Source organism: Microcebus murinus, chromosome 15 (genome assembly GCF_040939455.1).
Source record: "Microcebus murinus isolate Inina chromosome 15, M.murinus_Inina_mat1.0, whole genome shotgun sequence".
Taxonomy (NCBI): domain Eukaryota; kingdom Metazoa; phylum Chordata; class Mammalia; order Primates; family Cheirogaleidae; genus Microcebus; species Microcebus murinus.
The window spans coordinates 11,161,813-11,182,171 of NC_134118.1; the positions used below are offsets into that span (position 1 = coordinate 11,161,813).

A 20,359-nucleotide genomic window follows, 5' to 3' on the forward strand; every position below is an offset into this window, starting at 1 on the left:
CTCACCAACACTTGCTATGTTTTGTGTGTTTTATACTAGCAGACATATATCTGATAATAAATTAATATTAAAAATATATGAGGAACTCCTATAACTCAATAGTGAAAAAATCAAACCAATTAAAAATGGACAAAAGACTTGAATAGACATTTCTCCAAAGAAGGTGTACAAATGGCCGACAGGTGTATGGAAGATGCTGAGCATCACTCATCATTAGCAAGAGCTTTTGTTTAAAGCACCTCAGGGGATTCTAAGCTAGATCCAGGCTTGGGAAACAAAGCTCTTCAGCACTGACCCTGCAGCTGGTTATTTGCTGATCCCACATTGTTGCTTTCTTCTTTGTATGCCTGACAGTCAGTGGGCTCAACAAAGGTTTATTTTTTTTAGATAAATGGATGTTGTCTGCCACACAATCTATGGAAATAGATTACATGATAAGAAGTTGCATGCAGAGTGGGATACTTCCCATGCCGTGGGTTCATGATCAGACAGAGGGCACATGAAGGAAAAAAAAGTTAGGAGTGTGAAGTGAGAGGAGGAGGAGGGTACTGGTTTTACCAGTTGCATTAATTTCATGTATTTTGTTTTAGGGCAGACTCTACTTTCAAGGATGACAGAAAGCAAGAAACAAGGATGTCGGTAATATAATAAATTTAAGGCAATACCTCCTGAATTTCGGTTATTTGCATACCATCTGCAAAATGTGCCAATGCTCTACTCTTTATTTTCTATATTTTTCTTAATTAAATTTATCTTAAACTTATTTAAAGAGGAATCATTTCACTTTCAAATGAAAAATCAGCATTATTTGTAACAAATAGTAGATAAGCCCTAAAATAAATACAATTGACAATAACAAGGTTAGCATCTTGAACTATACATTAACTTGATTTACTTTTTATTTTTTTATTCATTGCATACCATGGGCCTTATTAACTGTAAACTATGAAATGGTAAATCTGCCATATCCAAGATCATCTGGTTAGATGGACAGATAAATGTGCCTAGTCAATAAACTCAGCAGGAGATAACATTTCATATTAAGTCTTACTTGACGGCACACAGAGAATGGAATATTGAAAGGTAGACTCCTTCAGTCAATCCTTTGCTACTGTAGTAAGCGCTCATTTAGCTTTGTAAAGAGGCCCCTGATCTTAGATGAGAGATGATGGCTACGCTTTCTCATTGTGACCCACGGTGGCAGCATTGGTGAGAATGCGCACTGCCCATGGACCCCACACTGAAACTCACAGGCAGAGACATCTACCAAAAATGCAGACTTGGTCATGTCTTTCCACTTTTTAAAACTCCTTTAAAAAAAAGAAAAAAACACCTAACTTTTATTAGGCTTTGAGACTAAAGCTTGTTCTTGATTTATTTTTTAAAAAGATCAGTAAGTAGACGTGTTAAAGACCTACTAACATCTGAGCCTTATCCTCATTAGAGCAGGCTTTTAAAAGAATTGAAAAGAAATGTTTCCCTCTGATTCAGTGTTGTTCAATGACATGGTTTTATGCCTGTGTGTCATATGACACCTGTCCAGTGTGCCACCACTGGTGGCCTCTCACCTTGGGAAGCACAGTGCTCTATGTCTGCGGTCAGTGTATTTAAAAAAAAACCTCTATAATGAATATTCAATGAAAAGTTTTTCTAAAATTGAGATCATGAGCTTCAAACAAGTGAGTAAGGCTTATTCTGGCTTCCTCCTAACAGTGGTTCTCACCTGCTGCTCCTCAGGCCTCACATTGGCATCACCTGGGGAGCTAGAGCAACTACTATAGTCTGGGTCCCTTCGCCAGAGCCTCTGACTTTATCTATTAAGGGCGATGCCCAAGCATTGGGATTTGATTTTAAAGCCCCCTATTGGTGATTCTAATATGCTGTGCAGCTAAACTTAAGAACCACTGCTCTAGATACTTTTGTTTCTGTAAATAACTTTCAACACTTTTTTATATAAAAGCAAAGAAACTGGGAAAGCCTTGCTGCATGGCTTTAATGCATCCAATGCAGGATGCATGAAATGCATTGATACTTTCACTTTACAATACACTGTGTTGGAGACACTGGAACAAATGTGCAGGTTCCTCCAACTTTTTCTTTAAGTTAAAGAAAGTGAAAGATGCAAATAGGACTGGCTCACAAAGTTCCTTTTAGAAATTACCTTCTCTAATCTACCTAAGTGTCTATGGATAGAGTAATGGGTAAAGAAAATGTGGTGTATATATATGCAATGGAGTACTATTTAGTCTTAAAAAGGAAGGGAATCCTGTCACTTGCAACAATATGGATGAACTTGGAGGACATTATATTAGAAGGCAGACACAGAAAGACAAATACTGCATGATCTCACCTCTATGTGGAATCTAAGAACATCAAAGTCAGAAAAGTGGAGGGCAGAACAGTGGTTACCAGAAGGCGGGTGAGGGTGGCGAGTTGAGGAGAGGTTAAAGGACACAAAATTTCAGTTAGGAGGAATAAGGCTTAAAAGATCTATTGTGTATTATGGTGAGTATAGTTAACAATGTATTGTATACTTGAAAATTGATAAGAGAGATTTTAGGTGAACTTACAACCAAAAAAGATGAGGTGATACACCTGTTAATTAGCTTGATTTAGCCATTCCACAAGGTATACATATTTCAAAATGTCATGTTATGCACCATTAATATATACAATTTTTATCAATTAAGAAAAATACTTTTTCTACAAAACATTGAATGGCTATATATTTTAAAAGAAAAGTAATTTCATCTTCAAAACATGAATTCATTTGAAAACTAGATAACCATCACCCACCTTAAATCTCATGAGTCATGCTGTCATAAACAATGTCACTGTAGTGAGTGTTGGGAGTTGATTCTGCATTTCCTTATTCTAGGCAGGACCTATATCTCCGGCTAATGCATTTCCTGTCTTGAGAAGGCTGTGGTAGATACATACTTAGTATGTTTGGATCCACAAGAACCCTCCCTTGCCTAAGATGAGAATGAATTGTTAGCAGTCTCTGAGAGGCAGGGCAGTTTAGAGACAGGGACCTTAGAGGGCCCAACAGATAGAGCTCAAATAGAGTGTACTTTTTTGTTAAAATCAAAATAAACTCCCTATTAAACTTGAGCATAAACATTTATTTGTCTCAGCATTATAAAAACTAATACAAAAACAGAAAAAGATTTTTAAAATACTCATAAATATCAAGATTGAATAATCCACTGGAAAGATTAAACTTGCCCTAAATCTCAAACCTTTTCTAGTCCAGGCTTAATCTCAAAATACTTTAAGGTTTAAAAACAGAAATGACTGTCCTGTTTGGTTTTAGCTCTTCTAAAGTACAGAGAGAAGCATGTCTTTGCAAAAAATATTTTTATACTTTCTTTTGTCATTTGATTTAGTATTTTGAAATGATAATGTTGGTACAGTATTCAGGTATATCAGCTTTTGAACAGTTCTCTAACATCTCTTCAGTTGCAAATATTTGGTTAAAGAGGATTTTGTCATCCTTTACAACAGCATTTTGGTTGAGAATTTAATAGTGAAATAATCCTTTTCTTCTTTTTCTTTGCCTCCTTACTTCTTTGTCTTTTTATTATGTGACAGCCCAGTTTTCTAGAAGAAGTTACTTCTGTGTCTAGCTTTGTAATAATATATGTTTAATTGTCCATAAGTGGCACTAACATCCCTTTAAAAGGTCTCACTTATCTGTGTTTATAAAAGTTTAATTACAGGAAACATCTCTTCTCTGAAAGTAGTCAAGATTCAAGTACTAGTACCAGTGAACTATCTTGGACTGGTAACCAAAAGAAGAAATCCCTGAAATCATACTCTAGTAGAAAAAAGATAAGAACCAGGAGTAGTGTAAGAAGTAAGTTTGGCATATGCCTTCTTCTGAGTCACTTTTCAAATAAATTAGTAGGTATTTATTTTTTAGTATGTGGTGGGAGAAGGTACCAAAGAAATATGATCATGAGATCTTTCCCTGTTACAATTACATTGGAAAGGCAGAATGAAACTTGAAACAGAAGAATATGGGATTAACCAGCAATTAAATATGAGCTATGGATGAATGGAGTGGGAGTGCAGATAAAAGGAATCTGGCATGAGCTGGAATCATCATGAAAATCTGCAAGAAAGAGGTGGGTGGGACCTTAGCTGACCCTTGGGGAAAAGCATAGGATCTGAAGAAGACACAGGGAATCGTTATTAGGAAAAACTACAAGGACAAAACAAGGATATGAGAGTGATATTCAGGGACAAGGTCTGGAGCGGAGAATTCATTCTGGGTGGTGAGCAATAAGGTTGACTAATTAGAAAAGGAACTTCAGAGTAGACATTTGAACATAAGTGGGAATCGTTTTAGCATTTGCACGTTGGAAGAGGGAGAAATGAATTTCGTTTATGTCTCGTAAGTCAACGTATCCATCATATACTTGTTTTCTTTTCATTTTAGTCTTGCCGTTTTTCCCACTCAGTAGTAGCAGTGACCATGACCACGAGAAAGACCGAGTAAGTAATTTTATCTTGGCTGCCACATGCCCTGTGGGTTAGACTGCATTTATTTCTCACATAACTTTCAGGAATACGAGAATAACCACTGGTTTACTGGTATGTGAATCATTGCTGATAGAAACTACAAGGACTTCTAAACATTCCATGTGAATCTTGGGTAAAGATGTAGGATCTTTTTTCATTGTTCCCAAACGTTGCTAAAGGATGTTTATTATGAATGATGCTAAAAATCTGGGATAATATCCTACAGATGTATGCTCTTTTGAATTTACATTTTAAAGTGCAGTTAGGGCTCCAGTCATAGCTCTGTCTGCTTTCTCCCGTCAGCCTGCAGCATGTTGCCTTCTGTGAATCTCAAGAACTCGCATGTTCTGTAAGGACAGGGGCAGGCTAAACCTATGAGCCAGACTACATGCTTAACTATTCATTGACTAGTTGAACCTGAAACAATGAGTTATCAGTTCGAAATGGGCCAAAAGAACAGTTTCTAGTAAATACAACATTTGTCTTAAATAAGCACCAAAGAAACATCACAGCTTCAAAAATCCATAAACATAAGCTGTGCAACTGTCAAGAAGTCTATGCTGATTTTCAGTGAGAAAATCAGCTGGTCTCATGTAAATATTGGTATTCTAAATACAGTTCTCTCTGTATATGAGAATAATTTAGAGCAGGGATTGGTAAACTTTTTCTGTAAAAGGCCAGATAGTAAATATTTTAGGCTTTGAGAGCCATATGGTCTCAGTGGTAACTGCTCCATTCTGCCTTTGTAGCCAGAAGGCAGCCATAGACAACATGGAAATGAATGGATGTGTTGTGTTCCAATAGAACTTTATTTATAAGAATAGGCAAGGGCTAAACTTTGCTGGCCCCTGATTTAGAGCAGTGTTTCTCAAATGTTAGTGGTCATCAGAATGATCAGAATGGCTTGCTAAAACACAGATCCCTGGGTCCTATTCCTAGTGTTTTTGATCGAGTAGATCATAGTTGGGGTTTTAGAATTTGCATTTCTGCCACATTCCCAGGTGTTGCTGATACTCCAGTCTGGACCACATGTGAGAACCACTGATTTAGAGTTATCAATCAAAATGTGACCTAATGTTCTTCTGATTCAGGGATCTTGTGGTCTTAGCATTTATCTTCACATGGAGTAAATCTAATTTTTAAGCTTCTTAAAAGGATATTGGCAATGTCTTGGGTCCGGACAGAGTAGCTTATGCCTATAATCCCAGCACTTTGAGAGGCCAAGGTGAGAGGATCACTTAAGCCCAGGAATTTGAGACTAGCCTGGGTTACATAGCAAGACCTTGTCGCTAAAAAAAATAAATAAATAAATAGAATGCCTTGGAATTTTTGGATAACTTGTTTTGAATGGTTATGAATACTAGTATTTTTAAAAGGTTTTGTATTTTAGGCTAAACTTCTAACACCATTATGGAAAGACAGGTCCAGGCAAAATGGCGTCATGTCTCCGCAAATTTCTGAAACAAAATTCCAAGGTAGTTCTGTCTTTTTAACTCCTGAAGATTCTGCCAAAAAAACAGGTACATGATTTTCTGTCGACTTACACAGAAAAAATTATATTTTGGGAAAAGTAGTTTGAGGTAAACAAAACATTTTTCTTTTAGTATCTATTGAAGAAAGTGTGAAGGTAAGATTGTTCTTCCCTTTAATGTCTTTAATTAGCAAAGGTTGGAAGATATTGTGTTTTAATTTTGCTTTGACATTGGAGATTGGCTTGTGGACAAGAATTGCTAGTGTTCTTCCTCTTTTAAAGAATCAAGATAACTCAAATGATGACCTGTAACAGGGCTTGGTAAACTTTTTCTGTAAAGGATCAAATAGTAAATATTTTTTGTTTTTGACCCCTATCGTTTCTATTGCAACTATTCAACCCTGCAGTTGTTGCACAAAACTGACCTCAGACAAGATGTAAACCAACAAGTGTGGCTGTGTTTCCATAAAATTTTATTTATATAAAATCAGGTAGCAGATTATACTTGGCTTGGGGGCCAGAGTTTGCCAACCCTTGACTTTAGAAGCTTTATCTTAACTCTCACTGTATTTTATTTTAACTATCTGCATCTTTTAAGTTTATTAGAAGTAGTGATGTTGTTTTGTTCACCTTTATTATTCTGCAGCTTAGCACATTGCCAGACATACAATGACCTTAGTAAAACTTCACTGAAACTTCTTAGTGGAGCTGCCACTGGAAGAAAAGAAGTAGAGAAAAGAAAAAAAAAAAAAAAAAGGAGAGAGGAAAATATAGCATTAAAGAGTAAAAGGAAGGAAGATAGCAAGATGGTGAAAAAAGGAACAAAGGGACTATAAAATACTCAATAAACAATTAACAGTAGTAGTAAGTAACAATTAGCAGTAGTAAGTCCTTATCAATAATCACTTTAAATATAGGTGGATTCAATTATCCTATCAAAAGACACAGAGTGGCTGAATGGATAGAAAAAATAAGATCCAACAATATGCTGTTTATAAGAGACTCACTTTAGCCTTAAGGACAAACATAAGTTGGAAGTGAAAGGATGGAAAAAGATATTCCATGCAGATGGTAACCAGCAGACAGCACAGTTGTGGCTATGCTTACAGACAAAATAGACTTTCAGTCAAAATCTGTCACAAGAGACAAAGAAGGTTACTATATGATAAAAGATCTAATTCATCAAGAGGATATAGCAATTGTAAATACATATGCACCCAACATTACAGCATCTTAAATATATAATGTAAATATTAACAGAACTGAAAAGAGAAATAGACAGCTATGCAATAATAGTAAAGTTATTTACTATGACACTTACAATAAAGGATAGATTATTCAGACAGAAAATCAATAAGGAAACAGTGGACTTGAATACTACAGACCAAATGAACCTAACAGACATATGCAGGACATCCCATTCAACAGCAGTGGAACACACATTCTTCTCAAGTGTACATTGAACATTCTCCAGGATAGATCATATGTTGGGCCACAAAACACATCCTAACAGATTTAAGAAGCTTTAAATCTCAAATGTCTTTTCTGACCACAAGGGTATGAAACTAGAAATAGTAATAGGAGGAAGACTGGAAAATCCACCAATATGTGGAAATTAAACAACATACTCCTGAATAAACAATGGATCAAAGAAAAAAAACAAAGGGAAATTAAAAAGTATCTTGAGACAAATGAAAATGGAAACACAATATACCAAAACCTATGGGATACAGCAAAGCAGTGTTATTAATAAAAGAGAATTTTGTAGCTATAAGTGCCTACAATAAGAAAAAAAACATCTCAAGCAACCTAACTTCACACCTCATGAAACTAGAAAAGAACAAAGTAAACCCAAAGTCAGCAGAAGGGAAGGAAATAATAAATATTAGAATGTAAATAAATATAGACTAGAAAGACAATAGAAATGATCAATGAAACTAAGAGTTGGTTTTTTAAAAAGATAAAATTGACAAACCTTTAGCTAGACTAACCAAGAGAAAAAGGGAGAGGACTCAAATAAAACTGTAATGAAAAAGGAGATATTATAATTGATACCACAGGAATGCAAAGGATCAGAAGAGGCTACTATGAACTGAACAAATTATACTCCAACAAATTGGATAACCTAGAAGAAATGGATGAATTCCTAGAAACATTCAACCTACCAAGAAGAAATAGAAAATAGAAAACGAGTAAGAAGATTGAATGAATAATCAAACCTCCCAACAAAGAATAGTCTAAGACCAAATGGCCTCACTGGTGAATTTCACCAAGCATTTAAAGAATTAATACCAAGCATTCTCAAACTATTCAAAAAAAATTGAGGAGGATGGAACACTTCCAAACTCATTTTACAAGACCAACATTACCCTCTTAACCAAAGCCAGGTAACAATGCTATAAGAAAAGAAAATTACAGGCCAACATTTCTGCTGAACAATGATGCAAAAAGCCTCAATACTAACCATATTCAACAGCACATTAAAAGGATCATACATCATGTTCAAGTGGGATTTGAACTGTGATGCAAGGATGGTTTAGCATATGCAAATCAATAAATGTGATAAACTACATTAACAGAATGAAGGATAAATTCATAGAATCGTCTCAATAGATGCAGAAAAAGCATTTGACAAAATTTAACCTCATGTTACGATTTTAAAAAATTCAACAAATTAGTTACAGAAGGAAGGCACCTCAACTTAAAAAAGGCCACATATGGCAAGCCCACAGCTAACATCCTGCTCAATGATGAAAAGCTGAAAGCTTTTCCTCTAAGGTCAAGAGTAAGACAAAGGGTACCCACTCTTACCACTTCTGTTCAACATAGTACTGGAAGTCCTAGCCAGAGCAATCAGGCAAGAAAAGGAATAAAAGGCATCCATATTTGAAAAGAAGAAGTTAAATTGTCTCTGTTTACAGATTACATGATCTTATAAATAGAAAACCCTAAACACTTTACCAAAAAACTGTTAGCACTAATAAATGAATTCAGTAAAGTTATAGAATACAAAATCAACAACAAAAAATCAATTGTGTTTCTAAACACTAACAATGTACTATATGAAAAATCAAGAAAATCCCATTTACAATAGCTAAAAAAAAAAGAATAAATTTAACCAAGAAGGTGAAAGACCTTGTACACTGAAAACATTGATGAAAGAAATTAAAGACATAAAATAGAAAAATAGCCCTCGTACATGGATTGGAAGAATTAGTATTGTTAAAATGTCGTATTACCCAAAGTCATCTTGAGATTTGATGCAATCTCTATTAAAATTCCAGTGGCATTTTCCACAAAAATAGAAAAAAATAATCCCCCAATTCATGTGGAACTAAAAAAAGATCCCTAATAGCCAAAGCAATCTTGAGAAAGAACAAGCCAGAGGCATCACACTTCATGATTTCAAATTATGTTTAACAATTATAGCAATTAAACCAATATGGTTCTGGCATAGAGGCAGACACATAAACCAAGGTCATAGTATAGAGAGTCCAGAAATAGCCCACACATATGATCAATTACTTTTTGGTAAGGTCACCAAGAATACATAAAGTCTCTTCAATAAATATTATTGGGAAAACTGGATATCCACATGCTAAAGAATGAAACCTTTGTCTTACACTGTGTACAAAATTCAACTCAACATGGATTAAAGACTTTAAGATCTGAAACTGTAAAATTACTAGAAGAATGTAGAGGGAAACAACTCCTTGACAGTGCTCTTGGCAATGATTTTTTGATGATCCCAAAAGCACAGGCAACGGAAGCAAAATAAATAAGTGGGACTACATCAAACTAAAAACCTTGTGTACAGCAAATGAAACAAAAGGAAAAGACAACCTACAGAATGGAAGAAAATATTTTCAAGCTCTATATTTGATAAGGGGTTAGTATTTAAAATATATCAAGAACTTATACAACTCAATGGTAAGAAAACAATTCAGTTAAAAATGGGCAAAGGGCTTGAGTAGAATTCTTTCCAAAGAAGACATACAAATGGCCAATGGCTATATTGAAAGGGTGATCAGCATCGTTAATTGTTGGAGAAATGTAAATAAAAACCATAATTTGATATCAAGCTTGTTAGGATGGCTATTATTAAAAAGATAGAACAAGTGTTGCCAAGGGTGTGGAGAAAAGGGAACCCTCGTATACTGTTGGTGGGAATATAAATTGGTATACGCATTGTGGAATACATTAAGGAGTTTCCTCAAAAAGTTAAAAATAGAACTATCATGCAGTCCATCAATCCTACTTCAAGGTAAATATTTGAAGGAAATAACATCTAAAAGAGTTTTGTGCCCCTATTTTCATTGCAGTATTATTTATAAGAGCCAAGATATGAAACCATCCCAGATGTTTATCAATGAATAAATGGATGAAGAATTGTAGTGTACACACATATGCACACAGAAATATTATTTAGCCATAAAAAAAAAGGAAAGCCTGCCATTTGTGACAACATGGATGAACCTGGAGAATATTATGCTAAGTGAAATAAACCAGACACAGAAAGATAAATAACATGTGATTTCATATGTGGATTGTAAAAATGTCGAACTGATAAAAGGGAGTAGAATGGTGGTTGCCAAGGATTGGGAGGTGGGGTAGTGTGAGTTGTTAATTAAAGGATACAAACTTTGAGTTATAAGATGAACAAGTTCTGGGGATCTAATGTGCAGCGTGAATAGTGATATGTTAATTAATTTGATTATGATGATCATTAATATATATATTTCAATTTATAAAAAAAAAAGAATAAAAGGAAATAAGGAAGGGATATCTGAGGGAGAGAAGGGAAGAATCACAGGATTGAGGCTGAAGAATGCTTGCCCATCTAGTTGGGGCAGATGGGCAGCTACTGAAGGTGCTGATTCAATCGAGGTACCAGGCTATTCGTTTTATCCATAGAGCTACAAACCTAAAAAGCATCTATGCCCAGAAAGATATAGTCACTAGTTTTTTGTTTTATTTAGAACTGTGTTCCTTTTTTTGATAAGATTTAACATCTAGAGTAATAGTGAAATGTTACTGCTTCAAGTTTTTACTTGGTATATTTATTCACTTGAAACTTTTCTCTCTAACACTTAGGGCTTCGAGGTCCTTACCCACCAAGCGAGCTCTCTTCCTTGGAGCACTCAGAAGATGAAGAAAATGTATCTAAGGTACTACTTAATTGTTGTTAATTCATCTGGTTTTCCAGCATTAATATTAAGGGGTAACACAACACCACTTGTTTCTTACTTTGCTATAAAATACCTATATTTGTGGTCTGTTTTGTTTTTAAGATTGTGAACCAAGAGTCATTAATGGAGAGTACTAGCTTCAAACATAAGCTGCAAAATTTGGAAGATAGAGGTAAGAGAATAACAAACTCATTTTTTTTTTAATAGAATACACTGAAATCTGATTTTGGCAGGCTGGGCTGTTACACTGCAGCAGATAAAATCACTTTATAGAGTGACTATTGTCAGGCCATGGAGTGGCAGAGGTCCAGGTGTCCATGCAGGTTAAGAGGAGAAATGGGGGCTTCACTCCAGGAACCAGAACCTCTTGTGCCAAGGAAAATATTGCCTGACACGGGAATCCCACCAGCTGCCCACACCTCCTCTCCTGTCTCAGAGGAGGGTGCAGGAGAGGTTTTAAATAGTAAAGCACTAAATATCTACAAATCACCATCCAGTTATACAGATGTTCACTTTATAATCCTTCTTTAAATTGGACACATCTGACAAGTTCTTCTGAATGTACATTATTTTTTCAGAATGCACAAATGGAGAAAAAAGGTAGTGGAATCTAACACAATTTATTCCTAGGAATTCTTTGTATATTCTGGACACGAGTCCTTGGTTATATATGTTGTAATATCTTCTGCTTTGTGGTTTGCACTTATCTCTCTGTATAATGTGTTTATAATTGCTTTTTTGAAGAAGGTTTTAATTTTAGTGAATTCTAATTCATCAATCTTTCCTCTATGGTAGGTCATGTGAAATTCTTTTCTACCAGAAAGTCAGATGTTATCATATATTACTTACTATTTTAATACATTTAATGTTATACATTTATTTCTAAGTACTGCTTTAGGTGAACCCTACATTATAGGATATACTATATCTTACAGTATATAACATTTGTTATCATTTAGTTTAAAATATTTTGTAATATATAACATTTGTTATTTAGTTTAAAATATTTTCTATTTTTTTATTTTTTCATTGGTCCTAGTGTACTTAAAAGTATATTTCTTCTCAATAGTGTAGGATTTCTTTAGCTAGAGAACGAATGTCTTTCCATTGATTTGTGTTGTCTGTTGTGTTTTATAGAATTTTAAAGTTTTCTCCATGAAGGGCTTATGTATTGTTGATGTTAATTTCTAGATATTTGTGATTTTGTTATGATTTTGTTACTATTGTTTTTAAATTTGTTATTGCTAAAGCAGAGAAATACTGTTGACTTTTATAACATAATCCTGTGTCTGACAACCTTGCTGGGCTCTTATTAGGTCTAATAATTTATCTGTTGATTCTCTTGGTTCTAAGTTGATGATTCTATTATTTACAAAAAAATAACAGATTATCACTCCCCTTCTGATACTTATCTTTTATTTTCCATTTTTCATAGCATTGGCTAGTATCTTCAGTATATGTTAAACATAGCAATGAAAGTTTGCATCTTTGTCTTGATTTTAACTTTGTAGCAAATGAATCTGAAGTCTCTCCATTAAGTAAAATATATACTTGCTTTATATTTTGGTTCTAATCTTTACCAAGTTAAAGAAGTTCCCATCCATTCAGAATTTGATCTGAGTTTTTAAAAATCATAAATAGTATTGAACTTTATGAAATGTGTTTCCTGCATTAATTGAGATAATCAAATGAATTTTCTCCTTTAGTTCATTTTTTCCTTCCAAATTTATTGAGGTATAGTTGATAAATAAACTTTGTATATATTTAAGGTAAGTATTGGTGATGTTTTGATGTACATATGCATTGTGAAATGATTATAATCAACCTAATGAACATATCACCTCATATAGTTATCTTTTCTGTTGGTATGGTAATAGTTAAGATCTACCATCTTAGCAGATTTTAAGTACATATAAATTATTATTAACTACAGTTGTCATGCTGTGCATTAGGTCTCCAGAACTTACTCATAAATGAAAGTTTGTACCCTTTGATCAGCATCTCCCATTTTCTCCGCCCACCGATCCCTTGTAAGTGAAATCAGTCAGACACAGAGAGACCAACACTGCATGACATTACTTATATGTGGAATTTTAAAAAGTCAAACGCATAGAGACAAAGAGTTAGAAGGGTGGTCTTTTTTGTTTATTAATGTGGCAAATTACACTGATAGGTATTATGATGTCGAATCACACTCGTTTTTCTGGGATGAACTTCACTTGATCATGGTGCATTTTAAAAAATATATACTCTTAAATGCTTTTAGCTCCTAATTTATTAGTGAGCTTTACATCTACATTCATGAGGAACAGACTTATGCTTTTCTCCTGCTATTATTGAAATCAGTGTCACACCAACCTGTGGAGGGAGGCTGAGCAGCTCTATCTCTGCTTTTCTGAGAAAGTTTATCTACAATAAGGTAACTGTTTCTTAAAAGTTTGATAGAAATCAGTCACCTGTCAAACTACCTGGGAATTTTGAGGATAGGGAGACTTTATTATTATCATCATCATTATTATTTGAGACAGGGCTCACTCTGTCACCTGGGCTAGAGTGAATGGCATTATCATAGTTCACTGCAATTTCAAACTCCTAGGCTCAAGCTATCTTTCTTCCTCAGCCTCCTGAGTAGCTGGGACTACGGGCATGAGCCACCATGCCCAGCTAATTTTTCTATTTTTTGTAGAGACAGGGGTCTAACTCTTGCTCAGGCTAATCTCAAATTTCTGACCTCAAGCAATCCTCCCACCAATCCCAGTGCCTCTCAAAGCACTGGGATTACAGGTGTGAGGCACTGTGCCTAGCATTAGCTTGTGTTTTAATGTTTACCTTGGAACTTTTGATAAGCTTTGTTTCCAGAACTGAAAGCAAGCAGGGTAATTTTATTTAATGATACTGCATTTTGCCCTCATCTGCCGCCTTAGGGAAGGTCCCCAGAATCAGAAAGGAGTCAGGTGCTTAGCTCCTTTGTTCCATTCAGTGCTGTGAATGCCTAGTTCAGTGCCTGGCATATAGAAGCATTCCATGCCAAGGTAATGGAGTAAGAAACTTATAAAACCCAACATTTAATGATGTACTTCTGCATGATTCCATATTTGAATAAGCATTTATATGTAATCACCAATAAATATTTGTCAATTGGTTTGTAGATTTCTAAAATGCATTAATCCATACAAAAGATATTATGCAAGTTCTCATCAGACTGAGTAATTTAATGGTAAAGGTGGTCCTTAATTTTTCATATTCTCAGCACTTTAATAAACATTGGTAGAATAAACAACAGACTTGGCATTAGGAAAGTGCTGTAAATATCACATCGGAAACCTTTTGGTGAAGAAGACGATATTCTGTTTGCCTTTATCATTCTGCGCCACAGGGTGTCGCTTCAGAGCAAGGTTTAGAAAATGCCTTAATTTAGGAGACCTGGCTGTTAGCCACAGGATTGGTTCTTCTCTAGCATTAACAATTGTTTTTACCAGAAATATGAATTTAAAAATGCAGCGTGGACACCAAACTATGTTCCCTAAAACTTGTGCCTTGCAGGCCACACCAAACAAGTTCACAAGTTCCTCAGATTGGCAAAGTCTTCCCTTTTCATGGAAATAAAGAAAGCTATGTTCTTGTGAGAGCAAGGGCACACCCCCTCTGCCAGCCACCAGCAAACATGTGGATGTAGCATTCTTTGGAGATGACTTTTACTATGTTTGTGTTCATTTTTGAGATGGTTCTCTGTGTGTAACTTTAACTCTTTTCTGAGAATGTTGAAAAGTGCTGGTTAAAAGAGGCATGTGGTTACCATGGAAACAGAATCGTTCTAAGGGCATCACTTAGGACTTGCAGCCCTTCATGACATAGCACTGGTTCCTCTGGAGAGGCACCTTGGGTGCTGGTAAAGTACTGTACCAGCGTTGCCACTTCAAAGGAGGGTTCTGTGTGTCAGACTACTTCCATGTCCATGCAGTCATCCGTCTGGATGATCCTAGTTAGTAGTTTCACAAATTCCACATAATTCACTCAAGGGCTGTGACCAGGTTATTTATGCTGTGTTCTTGGATTTCTCTGTCTGGTGGATATAACTAGTATCTGTGCTGGCGGATGGCCTTCTTTACCCTGGGTAGTGCATGGGTGTGATACATCCAAATTCAAGCCTGTACTTTGAGCTTTTGCTACAAATTCGCTATAAAGGAGGAGGAAGAAGAAGAAAATAAAATGTCCCAGAAGGGGCAAAACAGGCAGCAAAGAAGGAAATGTTAATGGTCATTTATCATGGCCTAATTGAGGCTAGCTGGAATCCTTTCTAAGTGGTTTCTTTGACCCTTGACTTGGGGTATAGACACCACAGAAGATTCAGACGTGAATGCTGTTTGCCATGAGGCTGGAAGAGGAGGATGGGACTGTCCCTGGGTTCTTTCCCTGATTTTAAAAATCTTTTGCCCTTGAAACGCTGTGACCCTCTAGAAAATATCCATCCAAACCTTTCAGATAAATGAACACACCCAAATGTAAGTGCAGTGAGAATGAGATACCAATTCCTCTAAAGTACCTCTCAGTTGAGAGTATTTCTTATGCTTTTTATTATTATATGTTTTTATTTCAAGAAGGCTGGATATTGGCTCTTTCTCTTCCAAGTTCTGCAGAGCCACGAATGTGATCTCTAGTGAAGTTTGTAGTTTATGAAAATTCTATTATAAAATACCAATTAAGGTATCCCATTATTTATATGTGGTCATTTATTTGTATTTCTCTTATTACTAGTTTAGTCCTTTTGGCTTTTGGATCATCCTTTTCATTCTCAATTAGTATTTATTATCTCTCTTGTTTTTCTTTTTCCTTTTAATATTTATGATCTTTTCCTTCAATCTGAATTACTTTCCTTTCCTTTCTTTTCCTTCCTTTCTTTCTTTTTTTCTTTTTTTTTTTTTTTTTTTTTGAGACAGAGTCTCGCTTTGTTGCCCAGGCTAGAGTGAATGCTGTGGCATCAGCCTAGCTCACAGCAACCTCAAATCCTGGGCTCAAGCAATCCTGCTGCCTCAGCTTCCCGAGTAGCTGGGACTACAGGCATGCGCCACCATGCTCGGCTAATTTTTTCTATATATATTAGTTGGCCAATTAATTTCTTTCTATTTAGAGTATAGACGGGGTCTTGCTCTTGCTCAGGCTGGTTTCGAACTCCTGACCTCGAACAATCTGCCCGCCTCGGCCTCCCAGAGTGCTAGGATTACAGGCGTGAGCCACCGCGCCTGGCCGTCTTTTTCCTTTTAATAAAAATAATCTAAGTTGATATTTAAACCTAGGTTATTAATTTTTCTTAAAAACACCATATATATATATATATATATATATATATATATACCACAAAGCATGAACTATTTTAACATTGACTATTCTCTGGTATAATTTTAAAACATTTTTCCTATTCCTTTTGTCACCTTGAAGTTTGTAACTGGTATTTCCTACTGTGGCGCAAGTTCTAAAAATTAGTATGTTTACAGCTTCCCCCCAAAAGTACTTCTAGCAGATCTTACAAAACTAAATTTATTAATTTCTATTTCTCTATTTATATCGTGGGTATTTGAGTCTCTGAAGTTTGTGTTACTTTTCTACCTCTATCCTCACCACTAAGAGAATTAGAATAAGAGAATTGAAATCAATTCTTATGTATTTTATCGAGCTCTTCTTTGGGCATGTCCAGTATCTTATTTGTAGGAGCTGGGTATTCCTTCATTTATTCAGCAAGTGTTTATTGAGTGTCTACTCTGTGCCAGACACTTTTCTAGGTGTCAGGGATGTTGAAAGGAAGAAAACAGACAAGATACCTGACTCATTGGCATCGACCTCCCAGTGGGGAGCCAGATAATGCACAAGAAAAGTAAAACGTGTAGTATGTTCTATGTGATGAAGCCTAAGAAAGAATTAAGCAGGGAAGGGGGTTTAAAAAGTTGGGAGGCTGTGTGGGAATTTTAGATTGGGAGAAGTCCTTAGTGGGGATATATGGGGAAGTGCCGTAGTCAGAGGGAACCTCAGGCCTTGAGGCAAGAATGGGCCTGGGGTGTCCGGGGATCCACGAGGAGACAGACTGGGGTAGCAGGAGCGGGGGGAAGAAAGGACACTTGCCTCTTTGCCGCCCACTGCCTGTTGGCCCCATCACACAGCTCCTTGAGCATAGTAATATCCAAATATTCATTGAGTGATTTAATGAACTTGGGTTCTAGAACTTTCAGAGGGAAAATCAGTAGTGACTAGGTGGGTATGTGAAGAAAGAAGAGAAGTGAGATGACCTCACAGCTGAGGGTGTAGAAGGGAAGAGAGTGGTTTAGTGGGAGGAAAACAACTGGGTGGGCTTTGAGATGGGGTGCGCAGTCCATTGGGAACTGGTTTGCTGCTAGCCTGAGCTCAGGCGAGAGTGAGGCTGAGAAGCTGACAGTCGAAGGCGTGGAACTGAGGGGATCCTCCAGGGGGGTGGCCTTGGGCAGGGCCACAGTGTGGAGATTGGGGGTGGGGAAGGGAACCTCAGGCCTTGAGGATGGAGAAGTGGTTGACAAAGAAAAGCTGGAGCTGAGCATCACACCAGGGCTCCAGGGACCGCTGTAGACAAGGTTGGGAGGGCCCAGATGGGGAGAGGACATGTCTGTAGTAAAAGTGAACATCAGAGTAGAAAATATTTAGCGTTGTGAAGAATTGGGACGGGATCTACGTTGGAGTCGCGGGAGCAACGCTCCCATACTCCCTGCGACAAGGGGGCCTCGGAGACGAGCGCGCCTCAGTGCGGCGCTGAAGCCCCAGTGTCGCCGGCAGGTGGCGCAGTCCGGCGTGCGATCTCAGGAGCTTCCGGGATCCGCCTGCCTGGAAACTTGCTACCTCGCTACTCTGCCTGGGCCAGGAAATGCTGGGTTTGATGCCCACCATTCCCGCTGCTTTTAGGAACAGCCTGGTTACTGAGTCCCACTGTCCTTGCTGAGCAGAGCGTTCCTAAACGTACCTAAGCCCGTCAAGCGATGCCTGTTGCTCGTTCAGGCGTCAGTAGAGGTGCTGTTTGATACCCGTGCTGTGCTTAGCCTTGCGCCAAGTGGTGAGTAAGTAACACGCAGAGGACACGTTTCAGTTGCTGCTGCTCCTCAAGGTTAGATATTAACTGGCAAAGAGTGAGCAAGATGCATTCGGGTCAAAAGGAACGTGTGTGGTAACATTGGTGTGCTATGTTTGCTTTTAGACGTACCAGAAGGTAGTTTTGCTAAGTCAAAACAATCAAGATTGGAAGAAGGTGATGCTCCAGCGTCCCCTTCCTCGGTGACCAAAGAAGCAGACGTGGCAGGTAACATCATGCATCGTGCACCCAGCCCGCGGTTCAAGTAGGAGTGGGACAGATGGTCAGCACGGAATGTACCCACATGAATTATAAGGGAGTTACGGTTTTAAGATCACAATAGCTGCAGAAGCCTAAAAATTGAGCATTTTGTCCTTTCAGGACCAAGTAAATGGTCGCATAAATTATAGAGAAAAGCACCGTTCCCTCCTAGCATTTTGATTTCTTCCTCTTAACTCTTTCTGGCAATTTTTCAGGCCTGAGCATTCCTAAAGCTATAAGTCTCTGCTTTAGTTGATGGTTATTAACTAAATTTTTATGTTAAAAATATATAATCTATGCCAACTGAGAAGAATGATCTAGAACTGCGATCTTGGGGAACTGTGGCCTGGTACTGGTCCATGGGCTGTTAGGACGTGGGCTACGTATCCCGGCCTGAGCTCCACCTCCAGAAAATTATCTTCCATGAAACTTAGGAACTGGGCCACACAGCAGAAGGTGAGCAGCAAGTGAGGGAGGTTTCATCTGTATTTACAGCTGCTCCCCGTCACTGGCATCACTGCCTGAGCTTGGGCTCCATGTCCCCCTTGCTTCCGTGGAAAGTCTTCCATGAAATACTGGTGCCAAAAAGGTTGGGGACTGCTGATCTAGAATGTCTGTATATGTGGGGCTGGCTTTCTGAATGAATGGTACCACATTTTTTTTTTTGAAACAGAGTCTTACTCTGTTGCCCAGGCTAGAGTGTAGTGGTGTCATCACAGCTCACTGCAACCTCAAACTCCAGGGACTCAAGTGATCCTCCTTCCTCAGCCTCCTGAGTAGCTGAGACTACAGGCACACACCTCAACGTCCAGCTAAGTTTTCTATTTTTTGTACAGACAGGGTCTTGCCATATTGCCCAGGTTGGTCTCAAACTCTTGGCCTCAAGCAGTCCTTCCACCTTGGCCTCCCAAAGTGCTAGGATTACAGGTGTGAGTCACCACACCTGGCTGGCATCACATATTTTATAACAAAGGGCTCCAAAAGCACAAATTGGGAAGCAGTGGTTCCAGACAGCCTGGGTTCAAATCCTGAAGCTGATGGTGTCAGCATGTACAAGTTATATACTCTCTCTGTAAAGTGTGGATCCTAACAGTCCCCATTTCACACGATTTTTGTGAGAATTAAATGGGTTGATGTGTGCAGATCACTTAGAACAGCATCAGACCCCTCCTAAGCCCTCTGAAGACTGGCACCTGGAAGTCATTACACCGGGTCACCCCCACAGAAGTGTCCTAACTGGTATGTCCTCCTTAGAACCTCGTACAACACCTCAGCCTACTTCATAGACATAATGTCAGTTGCTCCGATTTAAAGTGCCAGGAAGGTTTGGATGAAATGAGCACTTGGCAGAGAGAGAGGTTAGGGAAGCTTCGCAAGGCGGTTGCCATGTGGACTCTGGCCTGAGTTGGCCTTATGTGGTCATGGCCAGGGTCAGCCACGGCACAGACATACAGCCTGACGGCCAGCGGGGCATCCACGGCGCATATTTCTGTCCTGTTCTGTCCTCTGGGCAGCGGATGGACTGAGCACGTCTACTTTGAGCACTTTGTTTTATGTAATGTCTTGTTTTTGTTGTTCCTAAGGCATCTCCACTCCATCCCGAGAAGTTGTGCCAGAGAGCTTGAATGAGTCTGCCGTTCTCACAACCTTTGAAAGCTTCACCAGAGAACTGAGAAGAAAATACGAGGCAATAGTCCTAATAGTACTAAAAATGAAAAGCTAACTTGTTATGAATCTGAAGGACATGATGCTAAGTGATATAAGCCAGACAAATACTGCACAGTCTCACTTATACGTGGAATCTAAAAGAGTTGATCTCATAGACAC

At 37.7% G+C, this 20,359-nt stretch overlaps 1 protein-coding gene across 1 annotated transcript in view; it reads left to right on the forward strand.

Moving 5' to 3' along the window:
* The window catches only part of SYCP2L (synaptonemal complex protein 2 like), a 63,313-nt gene that overhangs the window by 34,827 nt on the left and 8,127 nt on the right, over window positions 1-20,359 (forward strand). The window contains exons 20-27 of the mRNA XM_076010757.1: window positions 3,723-3,859; window positions 4,445-4,500; window positions 5,918-6,047; window positions 11,093-11,166; window positions 11,290-11,359; window positions 18,398-18,499; window positions 18,986-18,988; window positions 20,116-20,219. Of these exons, the coding sequence (XP_075866872.1) occupies window positions 3,723-3,859; window positions 4,445-4,500; window positions 5,918-6,047; window positions 11,093-11,166; window positions 11,290-11,359; window positions 18,398-18,499; window positions 18,986-18,988; window positions 20,116-20,219 (676 nt within the window). The remainder of the gene's footprint in view (window positions 1-3,722; window positions 3,860-4,444; window positions 4,501-5,917; window positions 6,048-11,092; window positions 11,167-11,289; window positions 11,360-18,397; window positions 18,500-18,985; window positions 18,989-20,115; window positions 20,220-20,359) is intronic.